Genomic DNA, 21499 nt, shown 5'->3' with positions numbered 1-21499 from the left:
TTATCCCAAAATCTGATATCAACGTTCGATTTAATCACCATCCGAATAACCTTCAAAAATCTGAAAATCAACGCTTTAAAGATAAAAGTAACAAGAACTACAGTCCAAATTTGTATTTTCAACCATACAATTTAATCAAAAATTTTCAGAGCAATTCTGTCCCCAATCATCAATCCAAACAATTTCAAAACAAAATACAGTCTAACTCCAAAAATTATGTTAGTTCCGAGGCTAAAAATAATCGCTCTGAAAACCGAGGAAGGACTTCAAAAAATAAATCGCCTAATTCACATCCATCACAAAAATCGACAAAAAAGTCGCTCCCAAAACCGCAACACACTGGTAAAATTAAAGATGAAGTGTTAACTAAAACGCCCATAGTTTCCTCTCCTAACAATCTTAAATCCAATAAAACCACAAGCGAACATTCTCTCGATAAATCAAAGTGTAATTCATGTTCTAACATCAAAATTAAATTAGATCCAGCCATATTCATTTTCTCAGCTCTTTTTCTAAGCGAGTCCGTTTTCATCACCACGCTACTGCACTTACTTCTGATCCTTCATTTTCTCCAAGATTCTGTTAAAATCTCTGACAACACTGTTTTTAAGAAACTTTTAAACATGCTCTCCAACCTACCCTTTAAACTGCTCACAAAATTGCACTCATTCCCTAAATTTCACTCGGCAAATTTCAACGTAAAAAATCATCACCCAGCTACGAACGAACATAAAAATGAAAACCCCAATTACATTCGAAAAAGTAATCAGCGATCTTCAACCTGCGTTTCTCACTCACATTAATTCGTCTTCATTTCAATTCAACATACATTACATTTCTTCTGTTTTCTCCAAACTATCTCCTTACGTCTATATCTACATTCTACTTTCTTTAATATTCTCTAAATTACCTCCATCATTCATGTATTCTATACTACCTCTTCATTTTTCAATTATCCAATTTCCTTTAAAAAAAAAAAAAAAAATTAAAATTTCTTCGAAATTTTAATTTTTTTTTTCTTTCTCACATGGAGGGAGGAGTGTTGTGTGCCCCAACATGCCTATATCTATCTATACCAGCCTGGCGCCTGTCTCTCCTTTTCATCCTCTCAACCCCGCGCCAGGCACCTCCCTTGTCCGCGATTCCGCGACCTCGGAACTCCCGTTAGCCCGGTACCGCCTGGCACGGATGATTCCCTACCTGTTTCTTTCCCGGCTTTCCCTTCATCATGATCATCCCCTTGAACAGCAACCAGGAGACAGTGGACACTCTGATTTTGGCATCGCTAGGGCCACCACGCCGCGCCGGGATCGCGACCTCCTGACATAGTCACATAGCAGTTAGATTTGTTGTCACCTCACTGTACGCCTATCGACTTATACATAGTTTGTACCCACGATACCTGTAGTTGTCTTTTCGTTCATTCATCATACCCATATTCGGTACCACCACGGTACACCTACGTACACTGGCCCAGCACCAGAACATTACACTATCCACCTTTTTGGCCGTAAAATTCAGGCTTGCGTTTGCAAAAATTGCCTGACATGTCACGAAAAAGAGAAACTTTTCCCGACTTTCTGACTTTTCAGAGCGACTCCTCGACCCTCACAACCATCACTCAAAAAACAAGTAAGTAGTGACTTACCAGCCGAGTTATGGATCATGGAGCTATAAAATATAGTTCGTGGAGCCATGCTCATAGGTTCACGACCAATAAAGTATGGCTCAGAAAGCCATACTGTAGGCGGTAAGTCACTTTGGTTAGAAATTATGGATCTCCGAGCCACACTGGTGAAAAAAACCTCTTAAAGAGTGCAGTTTCTTGTCGCCAGATTTAAGAGTCTGAACTCATGTTTCAACGCAAAATCCGCTTAAATCAATGCAAAATCCCCTTGAATCAATGCAAAATCCGAAAACAAGAGTTCAAGACTCTTAATCCGGCGCCAAGAAACTGCACTCTTACGTCAATGCACCGCGGCATTGGTCCAAGAGTTTTTTTTTTTTTTTTACCAGTGCATTTTTTAAGGGTCTCAGAGTCTCATATACCTTTTTTTGAGTGCATGAATCGGAATGGGTCCCTTGACAAAGTAACGGCGTTCGATGTGCTTTTTGCCTATCGTAGAGTTATTCGCCGCGAGGTCCACTGGAGGTGCACATTCATTTCTGGCTGGGCGCTGAGTGCAGCACGGACAGCGCGACGATGGCTGCATACAAAAGCGTCGAACTTGACACGTATCTCGGAGGCTCACCGGTCCAGCATCGGGAGGTGCAGAATTCCGAGTCGCCTCGCTTCAAGTCATACTTCAAATCCGGCATAAGGTTAGCCACATAACGTACTCTCCCCGCTGTCTCGACATGCTCGTTGTAAAATCGTCAACCTCCAGAATGCTGCAAGCACAATCGGTGCACACTGGACCGAGTCAATCAGAGAGGTCGGACGCGAAATTTTTTACTGAAACTGCAAATTTTTATGTTTATTTCGTCACATTTTAAATTTTAAGGGGTGCCCCCGGAAGAAACTTTCACGAGGAAACCAATAATACCTCTCTCAGAACCCAAAAATTTTGTACTTACGGGGTTATGAGCTTTTAAAGTTTCAAAATTTTGTCCGACCTCTCCTATTGCCTCGGTCCACTGTGCGGTGTGCCCAGACCCAGGAGTAATAGTCAGGGCAAAATAGCGAAAAAAAGGGGGTCAACCCGGAATAAATTGCAACAAAGGTTTTTTGCGGGAATCTCTCTGGTTATACTACCTAAACAACATACTAAAAGTTCGACACGATCCAATGACCGGAGGGGGGGGGGGATGGCCCCAAAACGATAATATGCACGAAAAAATTTGCGGTTTTTTTTTGTTGATATTTTTGCATTTTTGAAGAAAAGTATCGGGTTTCTGCAACAAGTGCATAGAACTTTTTTAAAAGTACATTAAATTTGCTTCAAAATGAGTGGTCGCACAACCTTTATACGGAGAGAATGGTCCCTCGAAGGGTCTACACTGGAAAAAAGAGTATCTTCGATCCAGAGTCCAGAATCTTAAAAGAAAATTGACAAGAAAACATGCTCTTGATCCAATCGGATTTTTGCTTGAATCAAAGGAAATCCGCTTAAATCAAGAGGCTGGGCTTTTGATTCGAGCAAAAATCTGTGAGAATGAAGATTATGTTTTTCTTGTCGAATTTTTAAAGAGTCTACACTCTGGATCCGAGAAAACCTTTTTCATAGTGTCCATTTATGTTTGGCTTGGCCATGATTGGTTTCATAAAGCGCTCAAGATAAAAAAAAATTGCAAACACAGCATGCAGATTATTCAAAATCATAATTTAAAACCATTATCAGTCACCGAAGAAGATAATATTTCATTTTTTTTTTTTTATTGTCTTTTTACGGTTATATTCAGCACCAAAGAATGGAGGTTATGGTTATAGAAAGGTATAGATATCCTACCGCTCTACAGCCGAGCGTTTACAAACCGCAGAAATTGGATCTTTAGTCGACTTTTGCGAAAATTTCTCTTTCGGATCTCGTGAAAACTTGCTCAAAAATAACGACGTGCGCATCTGAAATAGGACATTTACTCTTCTCTTTATCAAAATTTGCGCATTTTTTAATTTCTAACTTTAAAAAATGAATGCAGTGCATGATTCGTGTTCTGTGATAATGGTATAAGAGCATTTATTTATTTGACGCCCTTCTGACACAAAGACGTAAGTACACTTCGCGGTAAACCCTCGCGTGCATAAAACTCAATGCTTCCCGCGGCTCATTTTCAAGTGCAGTTACGCCGTTTTGTCAGCCAAGCACCAATTTGATGCATGCAGATGACTTTTAGTCACGTCGGTCATTCAAATGGAACTTATGAATTTTACGATTTCATATTTTGCGTGTGGAAGTCTTAGCGCATTAGTGCTTCGAAGTTGGGAACTATACCACTATTATTGCTAAAGATTTGCATTTTTTAATTGTGTCTCAGATTACTGATTGGAGGCGTTGAATTTGGGCAGAGTTCACTGCGAATAGTGGAGCCAAGACTGTTCCAAGTGAGGGGCCGCCGATCTCCGGTGCTGCTGCAAATGCCTGAAATATCGTGGAGATTTTTCAATTCCGGCGATGTTTTCATTTTGGATACGAAGGACGTCATATTTGTGTGGATTGGAAAGTTTTCAAACAGCTTGGAGAAACTTCAAGCTGCTAAGGTAATTTTTTAATTCCGGCGATGTTTTCATTTTGGATACGAAGGACGTCGTATTTGTGTGGATTGGAAAGTTTTCCAACAGCTTGGAGAAACTTCAAGCTGCTATGGTAATTTTTCAATTTCGGCGATGTTTTCATTTTGGATACAAAGGACGTCATATTTGTGTGGATTGGAAAGTTTTCAAACAGCTTGGAGAAACTTCAAGGTACGACGATGTCTCCGCATGGATCATCAAAAAGGAGTCATGAACTGTAGAGTTAATTTTGTTCACCTTGCTGGTAAAAGTGACTGTTGAGGTTGAATCTTAAAGTAGCTCTCTAACCTTTTGGCTCAAAATTTAGAGCTGCATACAGGCATGAGTACGGTGAACACAGACAAGCGCATACGTACCTATTAAGCAAGGCATTTTTTGGAATCTATAAGACCAAGACCGTTTACCAAAAAAAAAATATACAGATGGTTATTTCATTTCGTCTGTTGAATATAGTAATCATTCTAAAGGTCGCACGGTTATGTTACCATTACCACCGAGGCAAGGCTGCTCAAGTTGCCGTTTACTTGTTTCCGGTGACTAGAAGACAGCCTCGAGGCGCAGGACAGTGGAAAAAGCGTGCTCCAAACTACGTAAATTGCGCACAAAGGTGTGGATTTTAGAATTATTTAAACAATCGTGATTTCCGTGCCAATTTACCCTTAAAAACTCAATTTACACGACTGTTTCTCTAGCGTGCAACTGACTAATTTTCCACTCGTAAGTTTTGAGTTTAACTTGATCTTGATCTCTCGCTTCCGTATTTTCAGATTGCCAAAAAATTGATGGAAGAGCACCACGCTCTGTCCATCGTATTTGTCGATGATGGCAAAGAGATGGATCTACCCCAGTCAGAGAAACTTCTTCTTGGTGTATATTTGGATTTAAACAAGAGGAATCTGGTTCGCGATAGGATATTTGACGACGACAAGTCGATGGAAATCCTTATAAACTCAAAATTGAAATTGTACCACTGTTCGGAGGAAGATGGAACTTACAAAGTTGTGGAAGCCAAAACTGGGCCTTTGCATCAATCGGATTTGCACTCGAGCGTGAGTTATTAGGATTTTCTCCCGGAAAATAAGTTCGGCTAACTTGTACTTTTAATACATACATCAAAGCTGCTTTCACAACACTCCCCAAGTAGCATGTTTCAATGTATAAGTTGCAAAATGTTGAAACAAAGTTGGTATTAGTTGCAACTTTCGGTCAAGTTTTGGTCGATAAGTACCGATTTTCGGCGATCTGATTGGAAGACAAAGTTGCAACCTGCTGACATTGCAAAATTGCTGCACCAAAGTTGTTTAAAATCTTGAAGGCAAATAGCAATAAGTTGAAACATGTTTCAACTTAATTGCAACTAGTTCCAACAATGATAGCTCCTTCGGGGGAGAGAGTAGGCAATCTGCACATCAATCTATTGTTGCAAGAATCAAACGATTTTGTTGCAAGTTGGTTGCAACCTCTGCTACTTGGGTCTCTGGCGCTTTACGACAACTAGCAATTATGATAATTTAGTTTATCCTCACGTAAATTTGAGGGCAAAAGAGAATAATTTCAGCTCTGAGAATGAATTTGCTTGCAAACTGCTAGGAGGAGTTAGGATTACACCGATTCAAATTGACTGTTGAGTTAAACATCACTAGGTAATTGTCATTGGCTTTCCTATTACAAAAGGGGCAGAAATTGTAGTCCCTAATATCGGAAAGAAGTCCATTTGATCTTCGCGAATATGGCTCGGCTAAACCACTATTCTCTCAGACAATGACTTCGCGATGCACTTACCGTGCACGTATTATGAAGGTTGGACATTTTTCATGAAAACTAAAATCTTGAAATTTCCAGCGAAATATTTCAATAAACTTCAGGAATGTACTACAGATGTCGAAAAAATTTTTCGAGGATACATGCAAAACATTGTGGCTACTTTGGTCAGTTGTTTTGTTGAATTGCATTTTGCATACTCAACCCCTGAAGATACGTTTCGTACTTTTCACAGCTTTATGAAAGTTCATGATGGATTTCACGGAAATTTCCGATCTTTTGAATAATTTATTTCACTTGTGCAACTCTGGATTACACTGTTAAAAATCGAGGAGTGAAATTCGGTGCCGGAGTCTCGGTATGTATCGCCCAAAAACCCCGAATGATATGAATAAGACGTGAAATCAGCGCCATTAAAGCTCATGATACCCCAAGAGAGTGGATTCCGCTCAGAAATAGCGTAAGTCTTTCCGTAAGGCAAATTGACTCCGCTCCGCATACATATCACTTGGGATTCTTGAGCGTTATAACTCCGGAACAGAATTTCAATCCAACTTTTTAACCGTGTACATGTAATATTGCGGAAATAGGGAATTTGCAAACACTGGGGGAAAAAAACACATTGGATCTAGAGTCCAGACTCTTAAAAACATCGAGAAGAAAAAAAACTCTTGATTCAATCAGATTTAAGCTTAAATCTGATTGAATCAAGAGTCCTTTTACCTGTCAATGTTTTCAAGAGTCTGGACTCTAGATCCAATGAGTTTTTTTTCCAGTGACCTAAAATTGTATTGCCTCACCTGAGATTGCTCAATGAACTAAGTTCGAAGTATTTTTCATATTTTTTTCAAATGGGAAATTGTAGAAAAAATATTATGTACTTAAAAGTGAGAAAATATGCCGCCTAGTGGCGTCATCAGGCGGCATTTCCCATTTGAACACATGTCTTTGAGTAGATCAGGTTATTTTATCATATTTCCTCCAATGACTGTACAATTTAGAGACCAAGAATATTCTCCTGCTCAGTTCCATTTTAAACATGAAATTACAAAATTTCAGACACCTGCAAATTCTCTATCATCCGTTTATTTTAAAGTGACGTGAATTTACGCAGGATTCGTTCATAATCGACAACTGTGGACACAGCGTTTGGGCGTGGATAGGGAAACATGCGTCGATGAGAGAACGAAACGAAGGCATCAGGAACGCGCATGGGTTCGTTAAGAAGAAAGGCTACTCGGCTGGGACACCCGTTTGTCGTGTTATTGAGGGTGGAGAGCCACCAGAATTCAAAGCACTCTTCCTCTCTTGGAAGGATAAGGATGATCTCAACTTCGGATTTACTTTACCTCATGGTGAGTACAAATCATCGGCTTACTCAATTTTCTACAATTTATCAATTTGAAATTAGACGATTGAGATCAATCCTTGCGTTAATGATATCTTAATGAAACGTGCAAACTTTTAGAACAATTGGATTACATTTCCTATTTTTGACTCCTCTATCAAGCATGTATCTACTTTGGGAAATCGGTATCGCATTATGCTGTTTCTAGAGCGAGCTAGTTGAGGCATTGTACTATTGCAAAATGTTTAGTCCAATTAGAATGCAATGAGCAATGAGGAATATTCATTGTACATTCATAATAGCACCCGTGTACATACACATACATACGTAGAGATACTGTTGGGTCATAAGGTGTCACTCAAATGAACTGGAAAAATAGTTTCTTTTTGCAAAATATGAACTAATTAAGATACATTGATTGCATGTTATAACGTAACATAAATCTGAGAATATAGGTACGCGTTAAAAATGTTGTCTTTGCAAGGCAATCTTGGATAATTATTACCACAACTTTGTTACGTAATGTAAAAACAAAACCCTCGGTTTTATTAAAAAATATGAGCAGAGCGGGTGCATCAAGAGACGATTATCTGCGGATAACCGCAAAAATCATGGAAATCGGCCCTGTAGAACGTCTGGACGATTTGTGACAAAAAATGAAAAGTATAGGAGGTCAGAGAGCATTTATTATATTCATAAACAACGGAACACGTTTTTTTGTGATTTTTGACCTCCCTCCTTGTAACGCGGAGGACCCTATCCTTCAACCATTAAAAAAATGGCATAACGCTCTTCTTAACCCTCTTCTGCCCCCTTAAGCGTGACGTAATTTATGAACGACTCCTAATTGAACTTGTGACATTTTTGGGATACAGGAAGTTACAAGGCATCACCAAAATCGGCAACAGTCAAGTTGGATGCAGCCTCTCTTCACAGACCTTTACGAATCCAAAACGGATCCATGGAGTCCATACTGAACATAATAGACAGCAAAATGGAAGTTTGGCGGGTGTCCAGATCGGTGCTCAAGGAGGTTCCATTCTCTGCAGTTGGCCGGTTTTACACTAACGACTGTTATCTCATTCATTACAGTTACAACTACGCCGGGAAGAATCACCATGTTCTTTATTATTGGCTCGTAAGTTAATACCGGCGTTTATTCCAGCACTGGAAACATTTATCTTGAGGTATTATTTTGACTTTAAGCGTCGTGTTTTGTCGACAAAGTTTGGTTTTTTTTAGTTAAAGCCGTGCGAATTCAATTTAAAGTCAGTTTTCTTAGATAAAAAAGCGTCGTATTGTTATCATGAAGTTTAAGTTAAAGAAACGATAACGAATCAACGTTTCTTTACCCAACAAGAAACACCAAATTTTGTTGACAAGAAACGACGTTTTAAGTTTAAATAATATCTCGAAAAAAAAAAAAAAAAAAAAAAAAAAAAAAAAAAAAAAAAAATTCAGAGCAATCTAGTTTTCTAACATGGAAAAAAAAGGTTACAGAGACTGAACTTTCGCAGTTCATATGGAACACCAAGTTTTCGGTTCAGAAGGTTTTTTCACTATGCAGCAAATTATTGAGAATATTTGAAAAGTTATTATAAAGTGAGATATATTAACATATAATGAATGAAGTTGAAAATAACACTTCCTAGCAGATTGTTATGGACTAAAAAATAACTCGAGGGTTTTAGACTTTCGTTCTTCATCGTAACATGCGTTAACATTTTCCGAAAAATGTAATCAATTTATCTCACTGCTTCATCCTCCCCGGCCACAAAATCGTGAAAAAGAGCAAAAAAGGGCTCCGAGATGATTATAAGGGTTTGAATTTCGTTATTACCGAGAGCTTTGAAAAATTCGCGTTCACTACGCGTGGCGTGGTGAACGCTCAATATCGCGGCTTGAATGTACAAACCTGTCCATGCGTGAAAAAATGTTGAAAATATTTTGACATATTACTTTATGTCTGGTGGAAAATTTAGATTTGAAGCGAGAAAATTTTGCTGCGGGCCTCTAGGCTCAAATCGTAACGTAGGCCGATGTTTGAACAACTGTTGAATTTCAATAAAGCCGTTAAAATTAAGCGCGGTCTTGCGTCACAAAAGAGCAGTAGGTAACACAGTCACACGCTTTTCCAAGCTTTAATCCGATGGATGATTTTTGCACAGCGGAAAAATGAGGACGGATTAAGTTATATAAAATTCATTTGAATTTAGCAGAGATAAAATTGAACGAATAAAGCAGATGCGATTCCAGATAATCAGGGTCTCAAAAGTATATTCTAGCGGTTTTTTGGGGGAAAGGGGAAGGCGCGGTCGCAGCGCTGATGACAATGGGCGATGAATATTAATTTTAGCAGTGCAGTTCGAGGCATTGTCAGATCAGTTTAAGATATTGGCCACATAATGAGAACAAAACTCTATAACTGTAATGTATAACTGTATGTTTCGGCTGTTGGCATCATCTTGAACATGAACGTCATTCAGTGTTTACGTCCGCAACCAAGTCCAAAATCCTTTACGAGAATGATTTGACAAACAATCATAAAAAAAGATGCCATGTCAAATTGGATAGGGTTGAGCAAACCCGCACAGACCCCATAACAAAAAAACAAAAAAATAAAAAGCGTTGAGTGGTATATGAACGCTCTTTTTTGGTAAATATTGCACCCACGCAGAATTTGTAGGAGTCTGGAATTTTTTTAATTACATGTTTAAGAAGAAAATACTAAGCGAGACGAGCACAAGAATATCCTCGATATCTAAAATCAACGATTATTATAGGAGATATGACCAAATGACCTAATCTGCATGTGTTTAAACGGGGGATGCCACCGCCTGCTGACGTCACAGGGCCCAGACTTCCTCACTTTCAGATCAATTTTTTTCGCTTCCCGTCTCAGGAAAATAATATGAAAAATACTGCGAGTGCAGCTAACTGAGCACTCTCAGATGCAGCAATAATCTGTTCCTGCACGGAGAAAAAAAAATTGTGCGTGGGACCCGAAGTTTAGGTCATGTGGATCTCTGAAGTTTTTGGATTGAGCATCTGAACATTTTAGGTTTAGCTATCGAGGTTCAGATCACACATCTGAAACTTCAGTTCTTACATCTGAAGTACTTCGGTTTTCACATCCGAAAAACTTCGGTCCTCACATCTGAAGTACTTTAGATGTAAGAACTAAAGTTTCAGATATGCGATCCGAACCTCGACAGCTAGACCTAAAGTGTTCAGATGCTCAATTTGAACACTTCAGAGATCCATTGACCTAAACTTCGGTTCGCACGCACGAGTTTTTTTCCTCCGTGTGCAAATTCTCCAACATGTTTCGCGTTTCAATTGCAAAAGGTTGGTATCTCGTTTTCAGGGACTGCACTCGACGGTGATGGAACAGACGGCACTGGCATACCACACGGTGGCGGAGGACGAGAGGCTGGGAGGGATCGCGGTGCAAGTGCGAGTGGTCGAGGGGAAAGAACCACCCCATTTCCTCCACATGTTCCGCGGGAGACTCCTCATAATGCAGGGCGATCACTCCGACGAGATGCCGAGGAATTTCATGCTCCAAGTCAGGGGCACATCTCAGGAAACGACTCGTGCCTATCAGGTAAGCCGCTACCATAGCGCTCTTTCGCCTCTGCGACACCCAGCGGCCAAAGTCCCTTACGCTCCCAAAGCCCTTCAGGAAGTTGGTACTCCCTCATTTCCTCAAATACCCCCTGTCGAAACCCTTTCACTTGGCGTCCCTTTCGTCTCCTCCCAGGAGGAACCCAAGCAAGTATCTTCTTCGGCAGCCTCTCTTCTGTCTTCCTGTTAACATGACCACACTGGAAAAAAAAAAAAAACACATTGGATCTAGAGTCAAGACTCTTGAAAACATTGACAAGAAAAGGACTCTTGATTCAATCAGATTTAAGCTTATATAAAAACGAAATCCGCTCAAATTAAGAGGCTTGGTTCTTGATTTAAGCTTAATTCTGATTGAATCAAGAGTATTTTATCTTGTCGATGTTTTTAAGAGCCTGCACTCTAGATCCAATGTGTTTTTTTTTTCCAGTGCATAGCAGCCAAGCTGTTTCGACAGCTGTTTGCTGACTTTCTTCAATACTCCATTTAAATCCATCGAATAAATCGATTCGAGGTGAGACTGCCTCGCCAAGAGCCGATTGTTTAACGTTGAGTACCTGTACAGCGAGTGTAAAGACAGGTGTGAAACTCCGAAAATCTATCACAGAATCTGTGGCGTCATCGAGTTTCTTGAGAGATATGACACTGAAATGGTTTGTTAAATATCTAACCCTCCGTTTTGGTAGAGACTCAAATATGCACAGCTGTTTTAAAACGATCTCAGAATTACACTTAACGTGCCTGATAATTTCGATACTGCTCAAGGGGAGCACATCACGTTTGATTGATTCTTTTGAAAGCTTCAAAGCTTGAAGTTTCACAGTTCACATTGTTGGCAGCAGTATTTGTATTGGTGTTTCGATGATGGAACTATAATTGAAATGTAACGGTGAGAGTGTTGGAATTAAATCTCTACTGACAACGGCGTATTTTCTTGGTGTCATCAAAATATACTCTAACGTAGGAAAACACAGCATGGCCTGATTCCTCTGTGTCTTATTTCGGGTAGATTTGAGAAGATACATTAGTTAATTTGCTCCAAAAGAAAAACAAATGAATAAAATACGATCGGAAACTTTGACACTTCGTGGTCAGGGTGCATGTTTCCCTGCGAATTAGGTATTTAAAACCTCTCTTTAAATTTTCTAGGTCCACTTGAGAGCTGCGTCGCTAAATACAAATTACGTATACGTCCTAAAATTAGGGAAAGATGAACAGAATTACATATGGTGCGGGCGGAAATCGACTGGAGATGAACGAGATATGGCCAAGCACATAGCTGAAAAGTACGCTCCACAACATCTCGTACTTTATGAGGGTAAGCGTTTCAAAACGACTCTTTGCTTTGAAAGTATATGAGGAAATTATTAAAAAGTAAAATAAAAATAAAGATAAATAAAGAAAGAAAAATATGTGATGTTGAATTACAGCGAAGACGGAAATGAAAAGTGTACTTACCTTTAATAGTGCATCGCCGCCGTGCGGTAGTGAAAAGAAAAACACACTTTGAAATTTTCCAACGATTTAGTTTGTTCTCTTCAGCCAGGATCTTGGCTGGACAAAGTGAGCGCTTAAAAGACAGGAGTATTTATAGCAAACTTTAACAGAGGAAAATTCTGTTTGCTGATTTTTAGGACAAGAAAAAGAAACATTTTGGGAGGATATCGGAGGAAGAGACATCTACTCTGATAAAAGACTACCAGAAAATCCGGTTCACTGCCTCTCGCCACGACTTTTCTGCTGTTCTAGTCCATGCGGATATCTCAAAGGTAAGCAAGTCCGATCTACTGCTTCTTTGATTATAAACAAAGAATTATTATTGTTTGATAAAAATGGAGTGGCCTGTTAAATGGGTTTATTTTCCCATGTGCTAGCGATTCATGGGATGGCAGAAACTTTCTAAAAGAAATTCTAGATGCGCATCACTGAATACTACAAACTATGAACAAACATGTTCTTCTAAACGGAGATTGAGATTCGAGATCGGATTTGCAATGATGTGTTTTTTCCCAATTTAATGTACTCCGGATCAAGTATGCTAAAATCCTCACTCTTAGAACGTGCGAATATAAATATTCGTTGTAAACTGTAGTGCGGAACTTAATTTTGGGGCCTGAAAAATTATGCACATTCTTTGCTATCCTTGCGTTTAAGTCTCTCAGGTAAAATGAATAATTTTCGCTGTAAAAATGTAAAATGCAATACGGAACTTAATTTTGGGGCCCGAAAAATAATGCATATTCTTTGATAACCTTGCGTTCAAGTCTCTCGGGTGAAATTAATAATTTTAACTGGCATGTGAAATGCAATACGGAACTTAATTTTCGGGCCCGAACAATTATGCATATTCTTTGATATCCTTGCGTTTAAGTCTCTCGGGTGAAATTAATAATTTCACTGTAAAATGCAATACGGAACTTAATTTTCAGGCCGAAAAATTATGCATATTTTTTGATATCCTTGCGTTTAAGTCTCGCGGGTGAAATTAATAATTTTCAATATAAAATGCAATACGGAACTTAATTTTGGGAGCCCGAAAAATTATGCATATTTTTTGCTATCCTTGCGTCTAAGTCACTCAGATGAAATTAAGTTTAACAAAAATAAGGTTTTGCTTCCATATCCGATTTCAAAATATTCATCGCAAACTGGCAAAAACATTCTAGGAGCTCGTTTAGGCTGTTCTAAAGTAAGATAGTACGTCTACCAAATAATTAAGAAGCGAATTGAAGTTCACTTCACTAGGAGCAATACTTTTTGACTGGGATTCTGAAATAATGATCTGTAATTTTTGACAGTTGAGGAGGTTGTCCATTATCAGCAGACAGATTTGATGCCAGAGGATATCATGATTATGGATACTTGGGAAACACTTTTCATTTGGATTGGTGCCGAGGCAAATCAAGAAGAGAAACGGAGCTGCATTCAACTTGCTATTGAATACTTGAAATCAGGTTGGTGGTTTGCATTAAACGTTCTGGTTGCTTCTTTACGCATCGAGTTGACTTATAATTATATTATGTATCAACATTTCCCAGTTTATATTTCATGTTAAGGCAGGTGCGTGCAATCTACATTCTATCTCATCAACAACAAAACATTGAAGGAATAGAATTCTAAAAGAGACCTACGAGTTTCAGAAAATTGGCCCTTTTCGAATTCCGACCGTTCACATCTCAGCATGGACACGTGACTAACTTCCAGTTCCCTCCAAAAAAATGTTGTTTACGTTCTCTTCAAAAAAGGTTGTTAAAGAGAGACGATGAGGGCGCAATTGGGTTTGTTCTTGAACGATCAGAGACATTGAAAAAATAGCTTCTGATGGCTTTATAAGGATTTTTCAATCTTTATATTTTCCTAGTTCTAGAATGTCCGCAGGCTTACAGGATACTACGAATATTACATCCGATTAATATTTTTCCTCTTTCATCAACCATGAATTAGGTATTTCACTGAAATAATGACGCAAAATTAACGTTTGAAACAGCTCAGACGAGCTATCACATATTTATTGAGACAGGATCATAAGTGCACAATTAATTACAGCTGAATGATTAAGTCCTCGATGGTACATGGCATTGACATTTGCAAAATGAATACACATAAATGAAAGACAAATACATAAAGTGGACTATGAAAACAAAAAACACATTTCGCAAAAACAAACAGAAGCTTTAAGAGAGGAAAATGTAAGAGGAATTCTCATTTATAATATGAGCCAAAAATTGATTTACACATTCTCGCTCCGCTTGTTTTTTTCCCTCCATACCCGCCTCCTCCATAAAACGTACTCATGTATCACAGAAATTTGTATTCAGTCTCCTAAAAATTTTACGTTTTTGTCCAAATATTTATCTATTTTCATAGAGTACAGAGTAATTTCACTTTTCCTTCTTCATTTAATGGAAGAAAGCTGAAGGATCGAGACGAAATCAGAATCTATTTAAATTAATTCTGCAGGAAGGGGTCTAATACATCTCTGATTGTGCAAATGAGTCGTAGATGCAATTTCGTGCAAACGTAAGGATCTTTCTACATGTAGAATGCTGAGTTGCTTTGTGGTTACTGAAAATTGTATTTTTACAGGACCTTAAGGCTCATTAAAACAATTTAAAGGCGAATTCCTTGTTAAAATATATGGCATTTCACTTCGATTTTTCAGATCCCTCCGGAAGAGATGTGAAAATTCCCATCGTATTGATAAAACAAGGACACGAACCACCAGTCTTCACCAGTTTCTTTGCCCGATGGGACGATGATTTATGGAAAGTAAGTGATTTTAGGCGGACAATGCTGCCGTGCTAAGGAGGAATCGCCGTATGAACATTCGAGAGCAGCCAAATTTACTTGAATAAAATGTTTATTTTTGAGGAAAATTATAAATATTTTTCCTTGGAATTTTCACACACTTTAGATAAAATTACAAACAAAATTATCTAAGAAATTGGCAGAAAAATATTCAAAAATTGGCCTGAAAATTAGTGATTTGCCAGAGGAAATTTGGCAACGCCGAAAGGCTCATACGTTCTTCCTTAGCACGGCAGAATGGACCTCATGTGGCATTAAGCGCGGAAGATTTTATTTTATTTTTTTTACTTTAATTGATTTATTAATTAAACACACAGGGTACTACAATAACGTTTTTAACCCTAATAATTTTAGCTTGGGATAAACACAAGCGATTATTGGGTGGGCCAGTGTCCTTGGCACTATCTAAGTGCATAATTTACAGTGACTGTGCATTATGGTTACTTTGAATGAGTAGTGTCAATGAAATATTTAAAATGAATTGCTTCAAAACTTATTTGGTCCCCCTACCCCGCATTTAAAAGAAAATGACAAAATTGGGAGTCTCGATGGCATTTGAACATTATCTAACGTTACCGTCCTAGGTTTAAAATATGTGTTTTGAACATTTAAAGGCATTTTAGGAAAACCCCGGATTTCGCCTTAAGATCCAAAAAACGCACAAAAGATAACAAAAATAATAAAATGACCAGATACATAATTAAATACTATAGGAAGCTTCAAAACAAATAAATAACTAAGTCAAACAAATAAGGAACAGAAACAAACAGTAAAAAAGTGATGCTAAAAGTTATCACTTCGCTCTTCATCTTGACATAAAAGAACGCCTGAAATAAGGGAATGATCATGACAGTAATGGATGCATGGGAACTTAACATCCCCTTGAAGTAATTGGCAACCCGGGCCAGGGATGGTGCGATTCAACTTTTGTCGTTGATTAAATTTAAGGAGGATTAGCCACACTTAAGTCAAGATAACTTAGAGAAACGATTTCAACCACGTCTTGTGGAATTTAACGACTTGATTGAATAGTAAAAGAAAATATTCAGCTGAGACCACGGGCACTCGTAAATTTTCAACTTCTTCATGTACCCAAATCCACGTGAATGTGTTACTGGAAAAGGCGATGATCAGTGCCCGCTTTCATTGAGACCGAATACTTAGACGCACTTAGGCAAAAAGTATCCGTCTGCATTTCCACGTGAGCCTTAGTAAACATGAATTCTCATGCAGCTTAGTTACCTCGGAGAAAATGAATCTTAACGGAGAATTTTAACCGTTGCAATTGAGACAACAATTTAGCTATCGACAAAATTATGTTCATAGAAATGGAAACCTACTAAGCTTGCTTGAGTGCATTTTTCTCAAAAGTAACAGGTAAAAAATTAGAACTGGATGGAGTTATAGTACATCGCGAAACATGCAGTTGTGTGATATCATTTGATTTTATTATTACTTCATTTATTTTTTCTTGGTCACCTCTAGAGCCACAAAACCTTCGGAGAGGTGCGAAAGGAGCTTGAAAACGCTAAACCGACGATTCAAGTGGAGTTAAAACTGAACACGGGACCAGCCTTTGATTTTGAGGACTACCCGAAATACCCTTTTCATAATTTGATCGAAAAGGAGCCCGAGAAACTGCCGAAAAACGTGGATTTACTTCACAAAGAGGTGAGCATTGCAAATGAGTGCGCCGCTTGAAAATTTTCAATCTTAGAAGAGAAGAACGGAAACAAGGAGCGTTTTACAAATGGACTGTATTCTGCAATTTGGAACTATAAATTCTGGCTCTTCTAGAAAAACACTTATGTGAATAGGGAAACTAATGGCACATGCGTTGTTTTTAAACCGGGCTAGAATTTATAGTTCCAAATTGCAAAATGTAGTCCAAATGTTATCTACGAGTACTTTAGCTATTCGGCGGTAAAAACAAGTGAAAATTATCGAATGAAATTTTTCCTCTGACTTGGTGCCAAGGGTGGTTTTTGGAGATGGACTTCTTCAACATTTTATCCAAGCCGAAAAATAGTGCGTTTTATGAAAGGAATATTTGAAAAAATAGTATTTGACCATGATAATCATTATTTTGTGTGGAGATGCAGTGGGAAACTTTCGAGACTAGAATAAACATAATGCATGCTGTAAAATCATACAGAACATGTGAGGAGACGTATGATATCAATATCACCCGCCATCTACTAGTGATTCTTAAGACAGAATTATTTTCCTTACTTCCCGTTTCGTTCGTGTTAAGAGACTTTCCGTTTCTCATACTTTTTATCTCTTTATTTTGCAGATGCACCTCAACGAGAAAGATTTTGCTGCTGTGTTTGGAATGCGGTACAAGGAGTTCGCGAAATTCCCGAAGTGGAAGCAGGACATCCTGAAGAAAGACGTCGGCTTGTTTTAACAAATTCGGGAACAACAGAAGCACGCCACGCCGCAGGGCATTACTGCCGTGCTAAGGCAAAACGTCGTATGCGCCTTCAGATTTTGTCAAATTTTCTCGAACAAATCACAAATTTTCGGAAAAAGCTGCGGATATTTTTCTCCCTATTTTTCTGAGTTTTGCTTGTAATTTGGATTACATTTTGCAATAAGGAACCACTATCTCTGGCTCTTCCGCAAAAGCACCTTTCTGCATACGGAAACCAATGGTATATATGTTGTTTCGAATATGGGCCAGAAATATAGTGCTACTTTATTGCAAAATGCGGTCCATCTGATGTAAGTGTCTGAAAATTTCAAGAAAAAATATTCGAAACTTCATCTTCAAAAAAAAAAAAAATTCTGGGAGAAAATTTGGTAACATTTGAAAGGTCACGCGGCGTATTTCCTTAGCACGGGAGATTGGGAGTCCGTCCCCACCGAGATTATCAAAAGGCTCCTTTTACACCCTCCGTTCTGCCGTGCTAAGGAAGAACGCCGTATGAACATTCAAGAGTTGTCATATTTCCTTCAGTTACAATTTACTATTTTTGAGAGAAGATACGAATGTTGTTCTTTGAAATTTTCAGGAACTACGGTGGAGTTGCGAGCAAAGTTAGCGGAAAGACCGGAAGGAAAATATTCATGAGTTTGCCAGGAAATTTGACAACGCCTTGATGTTCATACGGCGTTTTTCATTGGCACGGCAGCGTTGAAAGGTCTTGCTCTCCAAGCTTCATTCTGCGATCACTGGTTTCGCTGCCCGCCTCCCTCCCCGCGTTTCGCTCTAGGCACTGCTAATGTTCATTGAATATAATTCGCACATTGTTAAAAAAAACGTGAAAACGCCCATTGAAACATTTCGGGACCTTACACTGAGAGAACGTTTATAGTGAATAATTCCCGGACGAGAATGCTCGTTAGGTCAACCGGATACATCTTTGAAGTCACAGGTTGTCTCTTTGGAATGGCAAAATGAAACGAGGCGATTTCTTGTTGACTCAACGAGAATTCTCGACCGGAAATTCTTAATAATTGTAACCGGACTTGAGAAAGGGACCTTATCTTCGGCGAGAAGATTTTCCTAAACTTTTTGCAAATGCGTAGAGGTAGAAAATCTGGAAATTGCGACGCGGGTTTGATCCTTATCTTAAAAATTGAAGGAGATGTTAGTCTCGAAACTTCCAAGAGAATAACTGTTGGATTGTAAAAAAAAAAAAAAAAAAAAAAAAAAAAAAACATGATTTAAGGATTTGCAAAAAGGGAAGGAAACTTTTCTCAGGAGAACAGGTCCCTTATCGGTCACCTATTGATCCAATGGAGAATTTGCACGAAAGTGTTGAATGCTGCATCTGATGAGCTTCATGAGCTGCGTTCGCAGTGTTTTTCATAAGTTTTTAGTGTGAAAAATTGTAGGGAAACGCATTTAAAAGTGAGAAAATCTGCCTCTTTGCGACGTTAACAGGCGGAATTTAACATTTGAGCACGTGTATTTAAGCAGATTAGGCGTCATACCTCCCTTAATAATTGTCTATTTTCAAAACCAAGGATATTCTCATGCTCAGTTCACTCAGTAGTTCCTTCTTTAAAATGAAACTCAACTATTTCAGACACCTGCAAATTCTCCAATACGATTGTTCTCCGTGTATCCTTGGATACAGTTCGGTAATTAAAGACCTAAACACTGTTTTGCTTCGTTAGATTCGTATCTGCTTACCAAATTACCTTTAGAAGTTTATACTGACTTATACTGAATTTCCGCGAAGTTAGAATTAAACCGTTTGTTTCGCGCATCTGAGTTCATACTGCAAATGAACAGTAAATAATTTCCGAGTAAGTTGCTTAAGAGGCTGAGGTGGAGTCAGATTTATGGGTTTCAATGGGTCACTAAACCTTGTTTTTATTGTTTACTATTCTGAGAGTACCAGGTGCGTAGATTACGCGGTGATTTACTGCGTACTTTTGCAGCCAAAATCCCAGACAAGCCCGCTTTTAAAAAGTCTAAAGACTCGAAGGAACTTCGAACGTCCCAGAATGGGACTACGAAAGTCAAATCGCTCTCTTCGCTTATTTTCCACTGATGTTTGTGGGAAAAACACGAATTTCAACAGGAAATTGTTGCTTGTTGATACCACGAATAACATGGATGAGATTCATTGAATCTGGGGATAAAGTTTCGACTTTTTTATTATTTTCAAATACGAGGAGTTCAAAAGACATTGGACGGTCGTAGTCGTAGAAAGCCGTGCTAGCTTCTGATTGGTGCCGGATGTCATCATTCGGTTCGGTGCGAAAACGGGGCGTTTTGAATTTGCAGAAAACTTGCGTTTTTTGAACTGCGTATTTCTCGGTTTCTGAGCTACTATTTTGCGTTTTTAATGTGCGCATCGTGCGTGGTCCACGCGTCATTTACCTGAGGAAAAATGAATTCGACAGTCAAAATTCGTTCATTGTTTAGTGACTCTTGCTCCGATTAATACTTAATGGACTGTCAATGTTGCCTACTGTATGCTCCACATGTGAGGAATGACAAATAAGTGGACATTTTTCATTACAGGGGGATATTCAGCACATATTACAGTTAATTACAGTTAATCACATTTTTTAAACCATTGTATTTGAAACGGAGTGAGGTGAAACGCTGTTATATATTGATTTAAAAATGTTTTGTTGTTATCACTGAATAAAATTGTCTAAAAAATGCGTACGGAATGTTATTTTATACTAAACTGACATTATTCCTTAGCCAGGATGTGAATAAGTAATTTCGTATGTTTGTCACATAGTTTTCGCCTCAACGGCTTATCATTCTTTTCCTCTGAATCCGTTCTGTGCGTAGAAAAAAACTTCCAAGCGATTGCATGGCCAACATCTTTGGAAGTTAATGTTGCTTAAATGACATGGAAATGAAAACCACATAATTTTGATAGGTTCATGCGGAAAATTCCTGAACTCAAAAATTTCGGTAAACGTCTTGAAAAATAACGAATTTTGTATCTACATTTTTACTTTTGAATTCTATTAGCTTTCGATGGACATTCTTTTCGAGCACTTTCAAAGTTGACGATAGTATACGTTGAAAAATTATTCTGCCTCCGCAAAAAAAAAAAAGAAAAAAAAAAAAGTGCTTTGCTGCAACTTGTTGATATACTGGTCAAACAGGCAGGCCAGTAAATACCAGAGTAAGAGTGCATAAACACTGGAAAAAAACACATTGGATCTGAAGTCCAGACTCTTCAAAACATCGACAAGAAAAAATACTCTTGATTCAATCAGATTTAAACTTAAATCAAGAACCAAGCCTCTTAATTTGCGCGGATTTCCTTTCGATTTACGCTTAAATCTGATTGAATCAAGAGTCCTTTTTCTTGTCAATGTTTTCAAGAGTCTGGACTCTAGATCCAATGTGTTTCTTTTCCCCAGTGAACGCCACGCATAATAATGCCTTCTAATGCGAGGTAAAAAAAAAAGTAGAATATTAAACGTAACATAGCAGTTCAACATTGACATTTGTAAGGATGAAAAACTCCTCAATTCACAAATAGAGAGTAATGTGACATCACTGATCATACCTCCATCCATCCTTTCCTCTTATCAGGATAAATATATGCGTCAAAATCAAGCCAGTAATCCCTGGACACTTCACGCATCCTTATGCTTTTATTAATTTAGTAGTGCAGTTTTAGTGTTTTACAATTGGACTGCATTTTGCAATTTGGAACTATAAATTCTGGCTCTTCTGGAAAAACATTATGTGCATAGGGAAACTAATGGCATACACGTCGTTTTTAAACCGG

At 38.4% G+C, this 21499-nt stretch overlaps 1 protein-coding gene across 4 annotated transcripts in view; it reads left to right on the top strand.

Moving 5' to 3' along the window:
* LOC109044549 (advillin) overlaps nt 1-20409 on the top strand; it is a 52060-nt gene extending 31651 nt beyond the window's left edge. For 3 of the 4 annotated variants that reach the window (XM_072299579.1, XM_019062342.2, XM_072299580.1), the window contains exons 5-16: nt 2126-2322; nt 3976-4198; nt 4999-5280; nt 7107-7347; nt 8216-8478; nt 10708-10947; nt 12117-12285; nt 12602-12736; nt 13766-13921; nt 15130-15236; nt 16761-16946; nt 17572-20409. In XM_072299579.1, coding sequence (XP_072155680.1) covers nt 2126-2322; nt 3976-4198; nt 4999-5280; nt 7107-7347; nt 8216-8478; nt 10708-10947; nt 12117-12285; nt 12602-12736; nt 13766-13921; nt 15130-15236; nt 16761-16946; nt 17572-17685 — 2313 coding nt within the window. In that variant the 3' untranslated portion in view covers nt 17686-20409. The other variant, XM_072299582.1, reaches the window with a different exon arrangement.
* The last annotated feature ends 1090 nt before the right edge of the window (nt 20410-21499 follow it).

This window comes from Bemisia tabaci, chromosome 4 (assembly GCF_918797505.1).
Source record: "Bemisia tabaci chromosome 4, PGI_BMITA_v3".
Classification (NCBI taxonomy): domain Eukaryota; kingdom Metazoa; phylum Arthropoda; class Insecta; order Hemiptera; family Aleyrodidae; genus Bemisia; species Bemisia tabaci.
This window is presented reverse-complemented; position numbering and strand designations above follow the sequence as displayed.